At 35.9% G+C, this 22,078-nt stretch overlaps 2 protein-coding genes across 3 annotated transcripts; both read right to left on the bottom strand.

Annotated features, from left to right (window-relative positions):
* Positions 1-1,330: 1,330 nt before the first annotated feature.
* Positions 1,331-4,188, bottom strand: sip2 (septin interacting protein 2). Its single transcript, XM_074101080.1, has 3 exons — positions 3,726-4,188; positions 2,599-3,400; positions 1,331-2,059 (listed from the first exon to the last, which is right to left on the bottom strand). The coding sequence occupies exons 1-3, from the start codon at positions 3,902-3,904 to the stop codon at positions 1,847-1,849; spliced, it is 1,194 nt and encodes a 397-aa protein (XP_073957181.1). The 5' UTR covers positions 3,905-4,188; the 3' UTR covers positions 1,331-1,846.
* A 2,733-nt stretch (positions 4,189-6,921) lies between these two features.
* Positions 6,922-11,133, bottom strand: LOC141438070 (regulator of microtubule dynamics protein 1-like). Of its 2 annotated transcripts, none has more exons than XM_074101734.1 (4): positions 10,838-11,133; positions 9,939-10,124; positions 9,587-9,850; positions 6,922-8,732 (listed from the first exon to the last, which is right to left on the bottom strand). In XM_074101734.1, the coding sequence occupies exons 1-4, from the start codon at positions 10,937-10,939 to the stop codon at positions 8,382-8,384; spliced, it is 903 nt and encodes a 300-aa protein (XP_073957835.1). In that variant the 5' UTR covers positions 10,940-11,133; the 3' UTR covers positions 6,922-8,381. The 2 variants fall into 2 exon arrangements, with proteins under 2 accessions (XP_073957835.1, XP_073957836.1); XM_074101735.1 differs by having other exon boundaries at positions 10,847-11,131.
* Between the last annotated feature and the right edge of the window lie 10,945 nt (positions 11,134-22,078).

The following is a 22,078-nucleotide window of genomic DNA, read 5'->3' as shown; positions in this document are numbered from 1 at the left end:
TAGAATCTGAGGTGCTCAACAAGATTAAGTGGGACATAATCGGTCTGAGTGGTAGGCAGGCAACCGATGCGTTGGACCGACGACCTTGTTAGAGTGGCCGGAAAGGACTGGATGCGAAAGGCGCAAAACCGGGAAGAATGGCGTGCATTAGAAGAGACTACACTCAGCATTGGGTGGTGAAAGGTTGAAAAAGAGAGAGAAGAGAGAGTTTATTGTTTGTGGCTGTTGGCACCTGATAGTCTTGGTCTTAGACAAAGATTTTACTTTATGCACTAGAGCATAAAAAGTCATTTTATGTCGCCTAGATCCGGATAAATACGAAGTTTACGAGCATGAGAAGTGAAAATAATTATTATTTATTCGTAGCATAGTCTCCGTTATAAGTAGGTAGCAGTCTGCTTAAAATAAAACTCGTAAGTGCGTGTTCAGATATTTTGAGCACCTAGGCAAACCCAATGTTAAATGTAGGCATAGGTATATGTTGTTATACCTATGTTGTTGACAAGTGACAAAAAATATATATACTTACCATATTTTGAATGTCGCATGCTTCTGGAGACGAAACAATAGTCTACACTGTAAACTGTAATAATAATATCTGTATTTACATTGATTTCAAGCATATGAAATCGCCACTAGAGGCGCTAGTGTAGCGTGAGGTCTCCGAAATGTCAAATCTCATAGTTTTTGGGTGAGCTACGCAGGTTTATTTATAATTAGAATAGTTTTGTGAATATTTTGCAATATCTGAAATTAATTATGGCAAATATGCGTTCCGGGGCAATGAATGTATGTGTTATGAGACAGTTTTGTCTTTCGGAAACCTTTGTCCTCCCTTTTTTCCGAACAAAACGGGGACTATGCAACACTGTGGCATGCTCGATATTTTTATGGTTTTAAGGTGTATTAAATATGATTTTAATCTAAACTTTGTTTTCACGCCCGTAATAACAGACTGAAAGCCATACTTAAAAACCCCACGCAACAGTGCGCCATCTAGTGAGACAAAAAACGATAGCCCTCATTAAGATTGCGGCTATGTGGCTATACACAGCCCACGGCACGTAAGTCTAGCGGTGATCGTTAATGTGCAGAAGTACAAAATAAGGTAGTATTGCGAGGGACTGTGCGACGAGTGCGGCAGGTGAAGCTGGCAAGCGCTGATTGCCGGCCGTGCGCAACGATACTGTCAAGAAATTAACGTTCACCGCTAGATGGGGTGCCATGACGCGGGAGTGAACTCGATTTATGACAGGTGAATGGGCAATCTAAATAAGGAAAATTGTTATACTTTTCTTTATTCACGAGGTGTAATGAGTGAAATCAACAATTTAAAAAAATATTTTAGACAAGTTTTTATTTAAATCACTGCATTACAATACAATACACATAATGTTCATTAATAATCATCAAGAAATACATGATACCACATACAATATCCACACCATTATTAACCTCCCGAGACCCACGTCAAATTTCTATAGTTAGAATTTGAAACTTAGGGGCTGTTTCACCACCCATTGATTAGTCTTAACTGACGATTAAATGTGATGCAGTCTCTATTTGTTTTGTTTGAATAGATGGAGACAGCATCACATTTAACCGTCAATTAAGACTAATCAATGGGTGGTGAAACAGCCCCTTAATGTCAATGCGCAGAAGTTGACATTAGTTTTGACGAATGTCCTAAATTTAGGATATTGGGCCTTACGAGGTTAAGACTTTCTTACTTTAATTACTATTCAGGATACTTTCTTTTTATTATTAAACTAAATAATCCATCCAAAAAGTGGCACAACAATAAATTGTTTACATTCATTATCCAATCACCATTAATTTGTCTAAATTAAAAAGCAGCCTTTTTAGTGCAGACAGAAATGTCAGCTTGATGTAGAGATAAATCACCAAAACTATCTTCTTGCCTTCTCTGTAGTGATCTATTATTTAGCAACTCCTTTTCTCTATGAATATGTTTCATAACAGTTGGTTTTGGAAATGATTTGGTCAATTTCTTAGCCCATGGACTCTGCGGCATTTTGGGTCCAGTTGGTACATCAATCTGTCAAATACAAAATCAATAGCTCAATAACTTAGTAAATTACTTAATTACTTAAGAAATGGATGGTTACAATCTGAGGCATAACATATTATTAGATTGTATTAGACTATTTTTTATTAAATTTATATTATAAATTAAAGCTTGACATTGCATGTTATGTTATGGAACAGAAATGATTTGATTGATTTTTAGTTTTACATAAATTAAAAATTATTTTAAAAAAATATGTAGAAACTTTTTTGATCTTTGTTTGTGGCTGTTTACACCTTGCCTTGGTCTTAGACAAAAGTTTTACTTTATGCACTAAAGCATAAAAAGTCATTTTATGTCGCCTAGATCCAGCATAAACACAAACTAGTGAAAAACAATTTTTAAGCTAACTACATAAGTTTCACTTTGCTAAACATTGTTTGTATATCTATCCATATTTTCATAGTAATAATATAGAATATGGCAAATTTAGGAGATAATGGAGACCACATGGAGATAAGTGGAAATTGCAGAGATTTTTGATTTTCCATGTTCCCTGAATAACTTACCACAGTAGTTTTTTTCGCACTCTTGTAAGCAACAGGTGGCAGGTTCACATTTTCTTTGTTACTTGGCTTCACCACTGTAGGTTTTACTAATTTTGGTATAGAAGATCCAATTAATGGTTTTTTAGGATAAACATTTTGTATTAATGGAGCTTGAGGAGTATTCTTTATATAGTATGCAACAGGGCTTGCAATATGCTTGAATGCATTGTTTTTGCTGGGAGTTTTTTTCAATGATGATGTTGATGGTTTCTTAAACAATGGAGGATTAGCAGGAGTTTTTAAACTGGGTGTTTTTGTTACAAGCTCAGAAGATGGAGTAGCGAATACTTCTGTGACATTTTTTTCCTGTTTAACTGGGGTAAAAGCAGTTGAGGCAGCATTAAAGAATGATTGTTCTACATTATTAACTTCTATTTTAGGAATTGTTTTAAAGCCAATTTCATCTGTCTCTTGTTTACTACCACCTACACATAATTCTGTTTTGATATCACTTTTGCCAGGAGTATTTGCTAAAATGTACTCTATTTCTTCCAGAGTGTTATCAAAATCTTTCTTAGAGTCACATGCTTCTTCAACCAACTTTTCATATTTCAGAAAACTGTTATTTGATGATGTAACATCCCAAGTTGCGAATATGTTAGGCTCATCAGGTGATAAAGTTGTATAAGATAGTGCTTTAACATCAGTTTCAGGTGACTTAATGTAAGTATGCTTTGAAGTAATATCTGGTTCAGAGTGGGTTGATATAAGTTGAAGGCTCTTATTGTTGTCATCACCATCTGTTTCCTTGTGTTCACTGGCACTGTAGAATGAAAAATATTTTCAAAAAAATAATTGTATATGTTATCCTCATAACATATATAGGTACAGAAAATGAAAATGAAACTGGCCATGTGACAGTTGGACTCATGCACTGAGGTTTCCATACAGTCAAGGGCATCTTACCTAAGGTACCACGGGTATCTTTGCCTATTATTTATGTTGCTAAGTAAATGTGAGCACTTAAATCGCACAACAGACAACAGCAAGACAGGTGTACAAAAAGACACAAACAATCAAAATTAAAAATAACTTTTGAGACGTCAAGCATGAAACTTTCCCTAGTTAAATAAAGATAAAATACTTACGCAAAAGTTTGTCGGTGATTCTGATTACTAATGAACATGCGTTTTATTTCCTTGAGGCTCAATTTACCATAAAAGACTTCATCATCGCTTAATCGGTCGTCATCTTTCAAGTCCATAACGAATGCAAAATATAAATAAACTAAACAAATTGATAAACAAACAGTTATAACTGAAATCATGTGAGATCACGAACACGGAAATCGCTGCTATTTCATTTTCGCAAATTGAAAAAACGGCTTGCTCGGCGGGCTGTACCACAGATTACTAATATGTAGCTAGCTAGTTACAGCTTTGGGTTACAGTGACAGGGAAACAATAATGTACAACTCGGAATGTACGCGCAATAATGTACGACATGACAATCTGAATCCAATCGATTCGAATGAATAGACATTTATCGACGCGGATCGAGCGAGCGCAGCGAGTGAGATCGATATAGTCGGAGCAGAACCGACCCAGCCGGGTGAGGATGAAGGGCTAGGGCGTGCGAGCGAGGCGGTAGCCTCGCTCGCCGCTCTCGCCCTTCGTTAGGTTTTTTTTATTTCAATCACGGAAATCGTAAGGCATGATAATCGGAAGACATAATGCTTCGGATTATCACGTCGTACATTATTGCGCGTACATTATTGGTTCCCTTCTAGTTCGGTACGGGGTGATAATGCACGACATGATAATTCGTGCACATAAGCACGGATTATCAGGCCGTGCATTATTTAGGCGTGCATTAACTACACCCCAGTGACAGCAGGCAGCAGGGCTACTACGAAAATCGAATCGAAGTCCGTATCGTACCGTTCCTCTCGCTCTCGTATATAAATAATAATATAAGAATAATCGAAAGTGAGAGGAACGGTATGATACGAACTGAAATTTTTGAATTTTTAGCATTTTTTTAGTTTCTTTCTGCGGAGAATGCTAAGGGAATTAGCTTATACAACCACGAAGTTTTTTTTGTTTTTTATATGTATGTATGCCAGTGTCTACTAGGTTTATATTATGTAGATTGTGCCGTTGTACAGTAAAAAAAACAACAGAAAATGAAATATGAGAGATAATGGTGAATGAACGATGACCCTCATTATTTTAAATGGCTAAATGAAATTAATTACGTGCCAAATTAACTGCTTCTGCTTGATTCTCTTAGACCACCTATACCTATGGACTGGAAATACCTACAAAATACGCGTGCAATGTGCATACCTAAATATGTCGCATAAAATGGCTCTCAAGGGTTGTGCTATCGATTTCGAAACCAAAATATTTAAGCGGCTAATACTTAGAGCAGCAATGGTATCAATATTTTATTTATTTATTTATTTATTTATTGAGAAGAGAAACAAACGGTCGTATATACAAGAATGTGTACAGAAATACTTATGATTAACATAAGACCTACAGTTTCCTTAAATTGTAAATGTGCTAAATACAATCTAAAAAGGATTATAACTAAAATTATTTTAAAGTTAAAATTAATTTATTAATTTATGATGTCGGATTCATTGCTAAAGATGTTACTGAATTTGAAATTTTTTAATTTTGGATATAAGGGTAACTTCGGCTTGTATTATTCCGACATCTTAAAATTAATATATTATTTATATTTAAGAATAACTACATACAATAAGAAATATATTACATACAACATTATATTATATATAAAATTGCATGCGTCAGTGACATTATAGTTAAATATGTTGTTGAGAAGTACCTACATAGTTATACATTATGATATAAACTAAGTATGGCTAAAGTTATAAGTTAAGAAACAGTTGTGTATTGTATTACTAATCATTGGAACAACTTCTTCAAAGATAATATAGTACTATTAAAAATATCAAAATTTGTTAGTTTTACATTTTTATTAAAAAGTCTGCAAGCACGTCTGATAAACATATTATGAGCGTAACATGTTCTGCTAGTAGGGATAGAGAACAATTCCTTTCTGCGACATTGACGAATACGGGCACGAGGGACCTTGAGATAAACCATTTGGAGTAAGGAAGGGATTTCTAACTTTGCATTTAGTATTTTATAGAGTAAAACAGAGTCTACGCAGTCACGCCGATCACTCAGTGACTGCATTTTATGACGTTGTAAAGAGTCTGCGTAATTAACATAAATATATGTCCAGTTCTAAAATCAAGCGATTTTATGAATTTATTTTGAAGCCTTTCAAGTCTATCGATATGGATAGCATGAAAAGGCTTCCAAACGGCACAGGCAAATTCAAGACGACTTCGGACATAGCTGTTGTATAAAATTTTATAAGTTGATGAATTTTTGAAGGGTTTTCCGACGCGCAAAATAAAACCTAACTGCTTAAAAGACTTTTTTAGTATGTTTTCTATATGAGGGATGAATGACAGTTTATCATCCATTGTTACACCAAGATCTCTAATTTCAGATACTCTATTTAAAATTGCATCTCCAAGTTTATAACTATAATCTATATTTTTCTTTTTTCTTGAGAAAGTTATGATATTACATTTATCATTATTTAGGAAAAGATTATTATCGAGGCAGTATCTTTCAAGGTTTAGTAAATCCTGTTGTAATAAGTCACAGTCGGTAAGATGCTTGATTGGTCTAAATATTTTAGTGTCATCAGCATAAAGTAATACTTTGGAATATTTTATATAGTCTGTAATATCATTTATATATAGAATAAAAAGTAATGGGCCCCAAATGGGAGCCCTGTGGTACTCCAGAAGTTATAGTTTTGTATTGTGATGTGTATCCAGACAGGACAACAGCCTGAGTCCTATTCTCCACGTAGGATTTTACCCAACGAAATAGATCGCCATGTATACCGAGTCGCCAAAGTTTTTTTAATAAGGTGTTGTGACAGATTTTATCAAATGCTTTGGCAAAATCGGTATACACGGCGTCCACAGTATGTCCATCCTCCATGGCGCCTAGCACAACTCCCGTAAATGTCAATAAATTAGTCTCCACAGACCGCCCTTTAAAGAAACCATGTTGACATGGGGTGATGTGATGTTTGACTGGGTGGTGAATATTTTGTTTCTTTTTGGAAAAATCAGTTTGAAATTCACTTTGTTCATAATTAGTTTGACTCCATATAGGTACAAGGAGACTGGTAATATAACATTCGTTTAGAAATCATAAGGGGTAGACGTATCTCGAAATCAGTAGTTACTGAAGTCTGAAATATTGATGATAAGAAAAAATTAAATAAGTGCGACTATTTATTGGAAAAATAAAAGCAAATAAAACATTTTTTTAGATATGACGCCGGCGACGCGCAACGAGCGTCTGCATGTGGCCGCACCTTAAGATCGATTCTCGCTCGACCGGTTTTCAGCAATTTTGTTGATATGCGGTAGGTATATATGTATATTTTTTCCAGATTTGTATACTTAAATGATACAGAGATAAAACGAAAACGTTTAAACATATATGTATACATATCTGCTGGCTACCTGTTCCGCTTCTTTAGCTTCAGCCAAGTGAATAGACAGTCGGGTTTTGGACAGTGTAGCTATATCTGTAGCTATATAATAGTGTTCCGTTTATCACTTTTCGGGTACGGTACCCTAGAACGAACGCGTCGAAGTAAATATTACTCATGATATGATAAGTCTCGTTAGTGATATTTAATTAGAAGAATTAATACACAAAAATTACACAGAAATTTCAAAGACAATCTTATGCAGAAACAGATGTCTTAATGCTTGCAGTACCTAATAAATATAAGCTTAACAACTCTCACATTACTTAACTTTCGATGAATGAAATAAAAATAAAAAAACTATAATACATCAAGTATGTAAAAATCTTACTTAAGTAATTCCCACCAAGCAAAACTCTATTAGAAATTTAAAACTATACTTTTTGTGCTCATTTGGAGTATACTCAGTGTATAAAAATATATCTTATCTTAATCATATTTTAGTAAAACATGACAAAATAGGTACTGTATTATGGTGGTTGTGGCTACAATGTATGTATGTAATGTAAACCCTTTATTGTACAAAAATAAAGATAAAACACAACTGGTAACCTAGACATACTACATTTACAAAGGCGAACTTATGAACTTATCCCCTTAAAAGCTTGTAACACACAGAGAGCGGTGGCGCGGCGGAGCGGCGCGACGCGGAGGCGGTACCGGTTGTAATATTCGAACTAACATGAAAGAGGGCACACAGTATACCGCGCGGGAAATAAGCGTGGCGCAGTATTTTGTGTTCACGTTACGAGTAGCTCGAATATTGCAACCGGCACCGCCTCCGGTGCGCCGCACCGCACCGCACCGCTCCGCGTGCAACCTTTGAGGGGATGAGAAGCATTTAGTTAGGCTTACAATTATAGCTGTTTCCGAATATTACTAGAAAAACAGTGTCTCGAAAAATAGTTCTAAGCAGTTGTAAAATGCAAGCAAAATTCATTGTAGTGCTAGGATTGTCATACGTCATTTCAATCAATTTTACAATACAATACAATAACTCTTTATTGCACACCAACACATAGTAAGCAGTACAGAAAACAGGTATATACACTGACTTTCCGAGGTAAGCAATAGGCGGCCTTATCGCTTCAGAGCGATCTCTTCCAGGCAACCTTTACAATGGAATGGATGGAGTAAGGAATAAATTTTGCTCGCATTTTACGATCCCTGGTTATAAGATGCATCTATTTCAATTTCTTCAGTAAATCTGTGGCTTCTTTATTGGCGCGATGATCATCATTAGACTTAGCTGGGTAGCTAGCAGCCAGTTTTAGATAATATTTGGCTTGATCTTCTTTGTTCAACTTTAAATAACAGTTTCCGAGCCTTAGTAAGTTGAGACTGTAAAATCTAGGTTGAGAAGATTCTGCTCTAAGGAAATATTCTAAGGCATCTTCATATGTGGAATGAGGTGGAGTTCCAAAGAGGGCCTCTGCAATCTTCCTCTGATGCCATGGCATTTCACTTACTTGGTAGCACCACTCTCCCAGCATGTACAGAGTAGTAGCATCATTTGGGTTATATGTGACAGCTAACTGGAAAGAAAAATCATTTTTTATTATCTTATTTTACATTGAGTGGTTTGCTAAATATTTATTTTTTTGTAACATCTGCAATCTTCAATTAAACCATAAGCAAATCTGTTGCGTGTAGTATGGCGTTTGGAATGAGAAGTCTATTGACAGCTCTCTTCCTCATTACCTATGTTTCACAGTTGAGGGGGTTCTGGAGTTCAATCTGTTGCTGCATCCAATATTTTGCGCCTCTTAAGACGGCATATGTTAGTGCCACCCAGGGCTAATGCTTGTGCAAGCTCATTTATGTGTGCTGTGAGTCTTATATATGATTTGCTATGAGAATATAATTCTTAATTTATTGCTAAATATTTAAAAACATAAAATCATATTATGTATAACAAAAGCAGAATATTATGTACTATTGTCATAGTGATTAATAGTCCTAACTAATCTAATATTAGAAATGTTTATACATAATAAAATAAACATTATGTACATACATTTATAATATTAAGTATGTGTAGTATAAATGTGAGTATGATTACTTCTTTGTTATTATTTTACAGTTAAGTAAGGTATTCAACCAGTGGTGATGAAATGTAGTATGGATATAGTTTGAGACCCGGAGAAGGCATAGGATAGTTTATCCTGAAAAATTGCGTAGTTCCCACAGGCATGCCAATTATTTGCATTATTTACTTTTCGCAACACATGGCAGTGGCGGCAATTTTGGCTGGTAGGAATAGGCATGGATGTGTATATTTCAGTGTTTCTGTATGTGTATCTATTTTTATCAGCCAATAAGCCATTCTTATTCTTATTCTTATTTGCAGTTGAGGGCAACAGTGCTAGTATGTTCATAAATTACTAACATCCATATGTTTCTTCACATTTTCCAGTTGATTAATTCTTTCCTTGATACCAATTTGACTGCTTCGGGCATCTAGCAACAGCGCATACCACTTTTGAACTGCAAAATTCTCATAATTGTTAGGCAAAATTTCAGATATTATTTTATATGCATTAGTAATTAAATCTTTTCTGTATGTTTGATCATATTTTGGTTCTTTTGACATGTTGTACATAGCCCGACAAATCCTCCATTGAATTTCCACATCTGCGACCTTCTGTAAATCCTGGAATCAGTTGTGAATTAGAAAAAGATAATAAAGTTGTATATGATGTGATACAATTACTTGGGCTTGGAAGAAAGTAGTTCAGTACCTGATAGTTCTTCAAATATTGATAGCATTCCTCATAATGACCAATTTCAAATAGCTGATCAGCATGCTCTAGAGTTTCAGTGTTTGTTGCATTTTGGGTATGAGGGACTTCCTTTTTTTTCCATTTCCAAACTAATGCACCAACCAATACTGGATACTTGCCCAAGCCATTCAGTGGGTTAATAAACTGTAAGTTGAAAATAGACATCAGTTATTAAGCACACTTAAATCACACTTACCTTATGGTACAAGAGCTGAGTAAATAACAGGTATCATACTATAATGAGAAAAGACTATGTTCTAAATATATTTTTAATAGCTATGTTGGTTTATATTGTTTTTGACATAATAATCCCAAAATGGCCAAATTGCAGACCCGACTGCCTGTCATCTCCCAGGATAACAGGATTGAAGGATTTTGGGCACAAATTTGTGCCTCTGGGAGAGGACAGGTTAAACAGAGCATAGCTGAACAATGCGTAGCCATCACATGAAATATCAGGTCAAAAGGCGAAAGCAAAAAAAACTGTGTGCACATTTAAATGCACACGAAAATCTTGTAAAAGCCTTATGACAGTCATTTTTAAATTGTATACTTAAGTATAACATTATTTGACGTGTTATATGTTCGTGCCAGACTGGCAAGTTGTGTGCATTGCAGCTAATTTAAGTGGTCCATATGCTAGAAGCAAGCAAGCGACACACCCCTTTTATTTTATTCTATTAACATCTATGATATGATTTCCGCTAACAGAGATTCACAGATAAATCATAACTAAACCATCAATTACTTTTTGGATTATAACCACATGGAAATGGAGTTTTTATAGTATTAGTTTCAACTGGTTTTAAAATTACTGATATATGTAATATTTAGCCAAAAAAAGTGGACATACTTACTAAACTTACATTTTTAGGGGATACCAAGTTTTTAGGGCGTACTGCTTTGTATTTAAGGAGTTGTATCATCACAAATCTTCCAGTTGTATAAAACAAGCTCATTTTGAGAAATACAGTTGTTACCAAAGTAAACAAACAAACTTTTTTAAAACGTTAGTATCTCATAATTTTTATAGTAGTCTGTGCTTTTTGAGATGCTTTCGAGATAATATTGGGTGACACTCTTTCCCGGCCCGGATAACACCGACATGGAAATACCGGCCCTGTTTTTTATGTACACGCCCATAGAAGCTGACAGGAGCTTCTATGGACGTATACACGAAAAACAGAGTCGGTATTTCCAACCCGGTATTATCCGAGCCGGGAAAGAGTGTCACCCATAATATTTTGCTTGTTTGTTTGAACCAACACAACACAACGCACGCACGTCACAACAATGTAGCTGGCTGTCAGTCAGTGTCACTGTCAGTGTCACTGCCACAGACTAACAATCAAAATGGATTTTTCTTAATTTCAAACCCCATTTCAAACAAAATATATTTCATCATTGGGACAACATAACGATGTGTTGTCAGCATTTAAAACAGTTTTACACGACTTTCCAAAAAAAAAGCTTTAAAAGAAAGAATCTCTAGATCTAGACGAAAGTATAATGCAATAATTAATAAGTATAATTATATTTGCATCTTAGATTTGTACAGATTTTATTTAGTTGTTTTGTTTTCTCCATCAAGTCGGCAAATTCATTTCATTAACTGGCAAGAATTTTCAAAAATCAATTTCTACCCGGTACAAGCAAGGGCGGTTGCTTGGCGGTTGAGTTGTTCTGTGTTGACAGTTTGGTGAAGTGATAAAAAATCGTGTTTAGCGATATGTTTCTTTTGTGAATATAGTTTTTGCACCAATTTCAGTATGCAGAGATCAGGTAATATTATATTTATAATTACTAAAATGTTTTAGCTTTATAAGTAAGTACTACTGTTATGTTGGTTCGCGCCAACAGTTTTATCCAATTTATTGTCAATATATTTCATTGAATTCTGATTATGCGAAAGTATTCTCTTTATAACTTTCTTAAATAAAACCATTACATGTAATTTACAATAAATACCTCCTAAAAACTGGTGGTTATACAACTTGATTAATCGTAATACAAGTATTCATTTTGTTTTGATTAGATTCAAACCAATAATAAAGATGCGTATTATTTTAGAAGCGTATTATTTTTGGTTGGAATGAAATAGTTCGTTAGAGCTCCTAAACCTTGTGAATATTTGTCCAAAATGTATTAAAGAAAACACTTGCAAAAGACTTAGATTTCAGAATTAGATTCATGGACTATTCTCAAGCCTAGCCTGGTATAATCTATTTAAAGCTTTTATTTAACCTGCAATATTTACCAAGTAATGTAGTTCATTGGGTTTAATGTGGATCAGTTACACCATGTAATTAATTTAATTATCTTTCTTTTTTCATTGAATTGTCTCCGTAATGACCAAATAGTCATATCACAGTAGAGATAAAAATGTACTATCTAAGGCTCCTTTACTGACCTTTTATGTTTATGGTTCTAGATTTAGATAAAAAAATTAGAGCAAAATAAAGGGTTCATAATAATAATGATTTTTTAAGGTTTTATTCAAAGGTTATAATCTGTGATAGGGTTTTAGCATACAGGTAAGAATTTTTTTGTCAGCAACCTCATAAAAATTTGCTAAAGAGAAATATTTCTGCCTTCCTTCTAATTGGATGATGCATTAGTTATTAACTATTTCTCCTTTGATTTAGTTTGGTTAGAAAAAATTAAATAGAACGTTCATAATAGGTCCTAAAAAGATTTATTAGTGCTGCTATTGCAGGACTAACACAAGTGGCCCAACTTCTCAGATTGTAGAAATAACACATAGCCATACAAATTTTGTTAAAAGCACGATTATATTACCAGCTTTGTCCACCCCACACATCACTCGGTTCCCCATGATACCTTGTTTTGTAATTCTGCACATTAACAGTGACCACTAGACTTGCATGCCACAGACTGTACTTAATTTACAAATTCGGCCGTACTTGATTGAAAATTTAAAAAAATATGCAAATTGAAGTGGCAATGGGCAGGCCACATCGCTCGAAGAACAGATAACCGTTGGGGGAGAAAAGTCCTCAAGTGGCGACCACGAACCGGAAGACGAAGCGTTGGCAGGCCTCCCACCAGGTGGACTGACGACATTGTGAGAGTAGCGGGAAACCGGTGGATGCAAGTGGCAAGTTGTCGTTCATTGTGGCGTTCTAAGGGGGAGGCCTTTGTCCAGCAGTGGACGTCTTCGGGCTGATGATGATGATGAGGTGGTGCAACATGAGCTCTAATTTTCTGGGCTTAAAACAAAAGTTCGAAAACTAACTTAGTTTTAAGGAAGTAGTTATGCATTAGCATTAAAAAAGACCTGAAATTGGTATAAACATTGACTTAAAACATTAGTTTTTAGCGGCCCCATTTAAAAAAAAATGGAAATCATGAACATCAACAAGAGAAAGTTCTTAAATTGATGCAGATACTTTGCTATTAACATTGGGTTGCCATACGTCCTGGTACTCCGGGACATGTCCCGCTTTGAAGAATGGTGTCCCGGCCGATAAGCAAATTCTCCTGGTTTAAAATTCATAGTTATTTAGTAGGAGGCTGGACTTGGTAAATAATAATATACCTACAACAAACACAACTAAAAAGCTAGGCTATGACGTAGCCGATAATGTGAATTTTCCGCTTTGTGGCGAAAAGGGCCTATGAACAGAGAGCCCAACTGGCAGGTTGCTGGCATTAAATGACTATGTTAAAAGTTGTTTTGTGTTTAGGCGAAGACTAAACCTTTAAAGTTACCTATTGTTGTAATATATTCAAACTCATATTCATATTCATATTCATTTATTCATAAAATTACATGTCAAATATTAAATAATAAAAGTTCCTTTTTTTCCATCTTTACTACTTTTTCTTTAAATGTCCCAGTCTGAGTCCCCACACTTATGGCCACCCTATATTAACATCATCATCATCATCTTGGATATAAGTCCCACTACAGGGCACAGGTCTTATCTCGCAATAAGAGGGCTTGGGCCATTGAATGTCTTCACAGGTGCGTCCAGATTTCCTCACAATGTTTTCCTTCATTGTAAAGAACAATTTTCTCGAAATTCAATGGTTAAAAAATCAAATTGACTTAAATAAAATTAACAAAGGGTTTAGCAGGCTTAGAAAGGATATGTGGCCCCTGTGAGGAATAGTTGAATTGGTAAATGTCAATATGGTAGTTGACTATTTTTTATAGGTATTATAAATTAGAACAAAACTTCACAATGCCTGTTATTGAATAAAGAAACAATTCAGCTACCTTTACAAATAACAAAGTTATAAAGGTTTGGAATTCAAGATTAGACAGAGATCCACATACTTGCATGTGACGTTACACACCAGTAGCGCCATACTTGCTGCTTAGAGAAAAGCTTTTGCGAAAGAGAGGTATATAGAGAAGTGTATAGAGGTATATTTCAAAAAATCACTATAAATACAATTTCCAACCGATTTAAGTTTTCTAAAGCATTGAAACAAAATCACAGGTACGTTGCTAATAAAGCAGCAGTTCAGTAACTCGGAAGGCTAGACTAAGGCTAAGAAAAAAAAAAAGCTAGGTCAGTTTTTTATTTATTTTTTCAGTGCAACATTGATTTTTCATATGGTAGTTTAGCTAACACTATTTTCAATTTATATGATTTTTTTCATAGGTATACCTTCAAAAAACTTGTTGGAAAGAGGTGTGAAAAATAAATTGTAATTTTTTTTTATTCGACTGGATGGCAAACAAGCAAGTCGGTCTCCTGATGGTAAGAGATTACCACCGCCCATAACCACCTGCAACACCAGGGGGGATTGCAGATGCGTTGCCAACCTAGAGGCCTAAGATGGAATACCTCAAGTACCAGTAATTTCACCGGCTGTCTTACTGTGTTGGTGTGTGGTTGTCTTTTTATTTTTCACTTCTAAAATATTAATAAAATTGTAGGGTATACTCCCACAAACTATGTAAGTGTGATTTTGTTTCGAAGCAGGGTGCGAAAAAATCCGAATTTTTATAAAATATATATACATCAAAAAATCGTATGTTGTATGTTGTATAAATCGGGATATATATCCGATATACATATATCCAAATAATTATTTTTAATTTATGTGCAGAAATAATAGTACATTGTGTCTCAAGGGCGGTAAATAAGAAATTACGAACGAGAGTCTATTAAGAGTCTATTCTTTAATGAGTCGATGTTCGTAATTCTAGTACCGCCCGTGCGACATACAATGTTTTTCATCACATTTGCGACTAAAATTTTTTTCATCACACTTGCTCGGAAACAGCGTCGAAACATGCAGGCTACCTTGGTTGCAACCCCCCCAAATAAAACCCTCGACCTTAATGTGCTTGTCATGAAACCCGTGGTCGGTAAATGAGTCATTGCCCGTACTAATTTTGTTGTCATGAAGCCCATGGTCGGTAAATAAGTCAGTGCCCGTACTGATGGTGCTGCGCGCGCTGCTTCGCAGGGCGTAGCAGCAGGACCACATGCACACGCGGCTCAGGCACATGCTGAGGTAGGGGGAGGGCGGCGCTGCCAACAGCGCAGCCTATGATAACGCTAATATTTCGAAGAATTATATTTTTTCTTTTAGAAATATAAAATTTTACTCGCAAATGTGATGAAAAACATTGTATGTACAATGTCGGGCGGTACTAGAATTACGAACATCGACTCATTAAAGCCCTCTAGTCTCCGACTTCGGGCTTCTAATAGACTCTCGTTCGTAATTCCTTATTTACCGCCCTTAAGACACAATGTACTAATAAAAAAAATATAATGGTTCCAAATATTGCCAATACCTTAGGCTGCGCTCTTGGCAGCGCCGCCCTCCCCCTCCCGCAGCATGCGCCGCAGCGTGCGTGTGCTGGTCCTGCAGCAGCAGCGCGCGCAGCAGTATCAGTACGGGCATTGACTCATTTACCGACCTTGGGCTTCATGACAAGAAAATTTGTACGCGCAATGACTCATTTACCGACCACGGGTTTCATGACAAGCACATTAAGGTCGAGGGTTTTATTTGGGGGGTAGCCTAGATAGCCTGCATGTCACGACACTGTTTACGAGCAAGTGTGATGAAAACCATTTTACAAGCCTTTTATCACTAAGTATAATTGTTTCTATTTTAATATGGATTACATACATATTAATCATTTTTTTTGTTGGAGAAGGTAAGTAAGCTCGTAAATAAGGGACATATTAATAGAAACATATAACCGACTAAAAAAAAAAAAAAAAAAATATAATCTACACGAAAACGAAACGATCTTAAATAGGTACCTATCACATCAACAATTCATAATGTTAAGCTTGAAAACACAATAGTTTTTACCTACCTTTTCGGCAAATCAATCCAATCTGTGTGTTGTGGCTAAAATCCCGCAAAAACAACAAAAACTACACTACACCAGGGACCGCTAAGGTTAATACTTTAAAAAATACAACATACGCACTTTAGTTTCCTGTTAACCTTAGCGGCCCCCGACACCGACGACGCTTAGATAAAAAAAAAATTACTAGGTACTTATACTAAATTAACTTAGGCTAATTTTGCGGGGAATCAGCATAGTCCTCGCGGGATAGGGATAAACAAATTCTTCGCAGATGAAGTCGCGGGCAACAGCGAGGTAGTGCATAATAATTTTTTACTTTTTAGTTGTCTTTTTGGCGGCGTTTTTTTTGGGCATTTTTTATATTTTTGCTGAAGTTCTTTTGTGTCGGCGGTTTTTTAAATTTAAGTTTTTTTATTTTATGGTTTTTAAACTGGTATACTATTTTTTAAAAAGTATACTAGTGTGTTGGATATACTGGCTGCAGCATCAGCTCATCGTGTTGCCACCATTGCATTGTATGTAGAATCAAATACTGATCAAAAGGAATCAATCACGACATAATCTGCTATTATTTTTTTAAGAGTATACTGGTGTGCTGGATATCCTGGTTGCAGCATCAGCTCGTCGTGTTGCCACCACTGAATTGTATGTAAAATCAATTACTGATCAAAACAAATCCAAACACGACATATGTGTTATTATTTTTTATAGAGTGTACTAGTGTGCTGGATATCCTGGCTGCAGCATCAGCTCATCCTGTAGCCACCATTGCATTGTATGTAGAATCAAATATTGATTGAAATTAATCCAAACACGATATATCTGCTATGCTTTTATCAAGAGTGTACCTACTAGTGTTCTAGATATCCTGGCTGCAGCATCATGCCGAGAATTCCATAATCTTGCACAGTTATATAACATACATGGGTGTTTCAAATTTTAGGTCCCAAATATGTTTGGAAGTAAAGTAAATACCCCAATGCGTCTAAGATTCCTACCGCAGCGAACAAAAGAGCTAATGATCTTGAAACGGCTGAACCGATTTTGATAAAACATGTCTAAGAACCATCGCTAGAAAACCTGCTTTCAAATAAAAAAAACCGCATTCAAATCGGTTCACCTGTTCAAGAGCTACGGTGCCACAGACAGACACACAGACACACATAGCTGTCAAACTTATAACACCCCTCTTTTTGTGTCAGGGGTTAAAAATGGTGCTATGATCAAAACATTGAACAAGGATGTTCATTTTCGAAAAAAAACCTGAAAGTCCAAATATCTCTGAAACCGTGCAACTTTTACTAAACTATAGTTTTATTATTAGGAAAGTGCCCTCTATCCGTAGTTTAAGGATTATCCACTCATTACTGAACAACCTGTACGTATCAGTAAGAGCAAAAAAAAATATTTTTTTCATAAATTGCCGCTGGCGCAGGTCGAAGGTCGTATAGTCTATAAGGTAATTAGTAATTATAAAGGTAGAATGGCTTTGATGACTAACAGAAGATTTAAAATACCATTAAAAATATGCGTCATAGCATGGATCAAAAACTTTTTTCAATATCTTTTCTGGGAATTGGGCCTAAAGTTGTAGCATGCTGTGCGCCTATAATAGCTTTTTGTACAGTATACAATTTTGTATACATTAATATAGTATAGCTTGTAAGCAGAATCCTACTGTGGTATTGTTCCGTGCTCACGGAGTCGCGGAGCGTATGACCTCATCCCGGGATTGCGCCCTGGCGCGTGACCTTCCCGCCGCAATGACGCCGCTGTGACTGTAATCGACACCCCTTCTCATGGTTGCGTGCCCCTTGTCATCAACGACACCGAAAAGATCTCGAGGAAGCGAAAATGGGATGATATAGACGCGTAGCGTAGGTGGTTTATTTTAAACCAGCTTTTACCCGCAGCTTCGCATGCGTTAAACATAGATCAGGCAGTCAAATTGAAATTCTCGAATTTTATTAAATTCCCGTGAGATTTTTTAGAAAATACATCGTAGATTTCATTCACGATGCATAACGAACGAGTGAAATATCTTGTTTCTAAATTTAGGGTTCAGATTTGAGATAGCAATAGGATACTATTTAATAAATAAAAAAACTTGTGTCCGACGCAATCCTTCCAGGAATTTTAGCTTGAAGAATTAACAAATACCTACATGAACGCACGCACGCACGACGCACATATTCGCATAGCTTTCGCATTTATTTACACTATTTTACACCCACAGCAAATTTCTTCGAAATCTTTAGCGCCGTTTCCGAGATCCCCGATATTAATAAATACCACATGTAAATAAATAAATATACATTTTTTTTTTAATTATAACATAAAAGTATCTACATACTTCGCGGACTTATTTTAATGACTTCTTGGACTGCCGACTGCCGGTAAGGAAGAACCGCTGTCAGGTAAAACATAGAATAGACCATTGGCATTTTTGGCACGGCACCTTGGTCCGCTAGATCAATTCTACAAATTCTCGGAGCTACGCGTTTTTTATGCGGACGGCTAATGCTTCACCACTGTCAACCTAAGATTAATTATGTAGTTGCGTCGCCATATTATCAGGGTTCTTTTTCGCACTTTTTGTGATTGACCATGTTTAGAAGATATTCAATTAAATGAAATCAGACAGAGTTGATTCTGTGAGAAAGATGGTTTATGGTTGTCAGAATTTGTTGCTGGCTTTTAAAAATTAGATAGATTTTAGTACAATTGTTATGTCATACATATTTTAATAGTGCTGGTTAAATCCACGTACTCTACACGGTACGTTGGGCCACGGGGCTTTTCCGAGTGGCTCAAATAAGGTACGAGATTTTAATATCTAGCAAAAAAAAAAACAGAAAAAACAATATTGGATTTTGGAAGTTTTTTATTTATTATTACCATAAAAATATTAATTAACTAGCTGTTGCCCGTGACTTCGTAGGCGAAGATTTTGCTTATCGCTATCCCGCGCCAATTATGCATTTTTCCAGGATAAAACTATCTTATGTCCTTCCCACGGTTTCAAACTATCTAAAATATAAGAAATACTCACTTTCAACTACCTACTACTAAAACAAATTGAGTCTAGAAATGATTCGAAGACAGGCGCCGGTGCCGATAATTCCTGCTCTTGCTATATGTGTATGTAGCATCAGGAGAGAGATGTTATTGGGCCAAAGTTCTCATTAAAGTAATTGATCGTTTAAGATTGCAACGGTATGCAATGTATTTTCATGAGTTCGTTCCAATCTTGTTTATTGCGTCGCAAATTCGCAGATTGTTACCTCAATTTGTGACGTGATGGTTTTCAGTGCATGTAATTGTTTACATCGAAGTATGATTGTTTTAGATGTGTTGTTATTTTGACTATGATGCAAGCGGTTATTGGATTCGAGCCCTGCAACGTTCTGTTTGCAGTTAATCGTTGGTAAGAGTCTGTATTAATTAGACTCATGTTTAATTCAGGCTCTAGATCTTTAAACTTATTTGTGTCTTTTGTTCAATCGAGTCTAAGATTGAGATACTTACATATAATACAGGATTTTCTGTTAAGATTAGGACCATCTGTGGACTGTAAGTAATATTATTTTATATTTTATATTTGTTTTATTATAGCTGATTTAAAGAGATGCAGCTTAAATAGGTAGTACGTACTTATTAGTAATTGCTAGACTATTTAAACGACTATACCTCTGTTGAGCCGTGATGGCCTAATGGTTTTATCTATGGCCTCTCAAGCAGATTATAGTGGGTTCCAATCCGGGCTCTTACCTCTGAGTGTATTGAAATTCATGTGCGAAATTACATTAGCCATTTGGCTTTACGGTGAAGGAAAATATCGAGAGGAAACTGTCGCAAATCTGCGAAGCAATTCATTGATGTCTGTGAAGTTCTCAATCCGCACTGGCCCCCCGTGAGAACTACGGCCCAAGCCCTCTCATTCTAAGAAGGAGGTCTGTGATCAGTAGTGGGAGTGGGACGTATGTAGGCTGGGAATCTGTTCAGTTCTCGATTCTAAAGAGCTAAGATATCTTTGAATTACTAACGACTTACTTACTTTGACTGTACTTAAGAGTACACTATACTACTACGTACAGTCAAAGTAGTACAGTCAAAGGCAAAGATATCGACACGGCCAAAGTTACAAAAATATGTATAGACGACATTATGCACTTAACATTAAGGCCGTGTATACATATTTCTGCAACTTTGGCCGTGTCGATATCTTTGCCCTTGACTGTACACGATTACATCTTATCTTATTCTAAGTGAGGTTTTCAATACGATCATAACAAGCTCATCCAATCTACTAAAAAGTTAATTGGTAGATATCACATCAACATATATGTTATCGTTTGTTGTGTTTGTTACTTTATTATTATACAATAAAGTGTTTACGTATCTACGTAATTGCATATACTTACATACTAAGCATTAGTTAAACATTGTGTTTTGTTTCTTTTCTTTTGTACAATAAAGAGTTTACATACATACATACAAACATTAGTAAAACCAATGGTTAAAATTGTAATCAGCAGGTAACTTGAGTCCGTCTCTCTCATTACTGCCCTAAGCCATGAGATGTATGACCTTAAAAGCCTATGGCCACACCGACGCCGGAATCCGCAGAGTTGCGAATTCTCTGCATGCACCATTCCCTGAAATAGCATGTATTGTTGTACGCCGTGCGTTGCGTTTACTTGCGTTGCACCGCCGCCGTGGCTCAGTTCCCGCGGACGTGTGCGCCAACCGCCGGCTCTCTCTCCGCCAGATCTCTCACCAAAGTAAACATCGCGTGTCACTCGTCTTTACTTTAAACTTTTCTCTAAACCTACCCTAACTGCACCAATCTGACCCAAATTCGCCGTCAATATTGACGGATACGATTGTCTGTTTGTTGACCGATACAAAGATCAACTCAAAACATGCTCAACTGTGACATTTGTGTATTGATTCCAACGGCTGCGCTTTGACGTTTGTTTATATTATGTATTAGTTCTTTGATCTAAAAATTACACGGAACGGAAGATCATTTACTCAGATAAAATGGAAACTGTGGACACTTCTCTTTCATGTAAGATTAATTTTGATATTTTTAAAACTAGTTTTACGATATATTCATTTATAATAAAAATGCTTTAATATTCATTCATGAGCTTCATTTAATGAATGTAGCAACTAATTACAGATTTAAGCACTTGCTTTTTATATTAGCGCTAATTGCAAGATAAATTATAAAAAAAAACACTAAGTGACGTGACGCTCCGCTAGGTACGTCGAAAGATTTTATTTAAGTTTAAACAAAACATGAATTTTGGTATCATAATCTTATCCTAATCGGATGCGGATCTTGGTTAAGGCACTAGCGAGTTCTGTACATGTTTTCGAATAAATACGAAGAAAAAAGTTTGTTATTGCTATTTACAATGCTTAGCGTCATTTGTTTAATCTTTCTTCAATATGTGTCCGCGTGATCTATATCAAAAACAATCGGGATTTGAAAACAATGCCAGTATACAGATTGCAGGCCTAGTGAATCATTGAACCGTATTGGTGGTAGAGTTGTTCTTCATAGTATGGAGTAGAGTTGACTTAGCGATACGCTCTAGCGTCCGCGCTACTGTTGCTATCATTATTTATTAAGCAAAACTTTGTGACAAAAGTAGCTTTTCATGGATGTTACTTACTTAAGCACAGATAGCCTTGAGAACGTGGGTACATGTTGTCTTCCCTGCCTACGTACGTTTTTAAATTAATTTACAATGAGTCCTTTAAATGATCCCCT

This window comes from Choristoneura fumiferana, chromosome 18 (genome assembly GCF_025370935.1).
Source record: "Choristoneura fumiferana chromosome 18, NRCan_CFum_1, whole genome shotgun sequence".
NCBI classification, from domain to species: domain Eukaryota; kingdom Metazoa; phylum Arthropoda; class Insecta; order Lepidoptera; family Tortricidae; genus Choristoneura; species Choristoneura fumiferana.
Note: the sequence above shows the minus strand (reverse complement) of the source record. Positions and strands in the feature narration are given on the sequence as shown.

Coding starts and splice junctions, on each gene's coding strand:
- sip2 (XM_074101080.1), bottom strand. CDS start 3,904: ATGATTTCAGTTATAACTGTTTGTTTATCAATTTGTTTAGTTTATTTA. Junction 3,401..3,725: donor AATCACCGACAAACTTTTGC/GTAAGTATTTTA, acceptor TTCATTCTACAG/TGCCAGTGAACACAAGGAAA. Junction 2,060..2,598: donor GTGCGAAAAAAACTACTGTG/GTAAGTTATTCA, acceptor TGTATTTGACAG/ATTGATGTACCAACTGGACC.
- LOC141438070 (XM_074101734.1), bottom strand. CDS start 10,939: ATGAGCTTGTTTTATACAACTGGAAGATTTGTGATGATACAACTCCTT. Junction 10,125..10,837: donor CCCCTAAAAATGTAAGTTTA/GTAAGTATGTCC, acceptor TTCAACTTACAG/TTTATTAACCCACTGAATGG. Junction 9,851..9,938: donor AATATTTGAAGAACTATCAG/GTACTGAACTAC, acceptor AACTGATTCCAG/GATTTACAGAAGGTCGCAGA.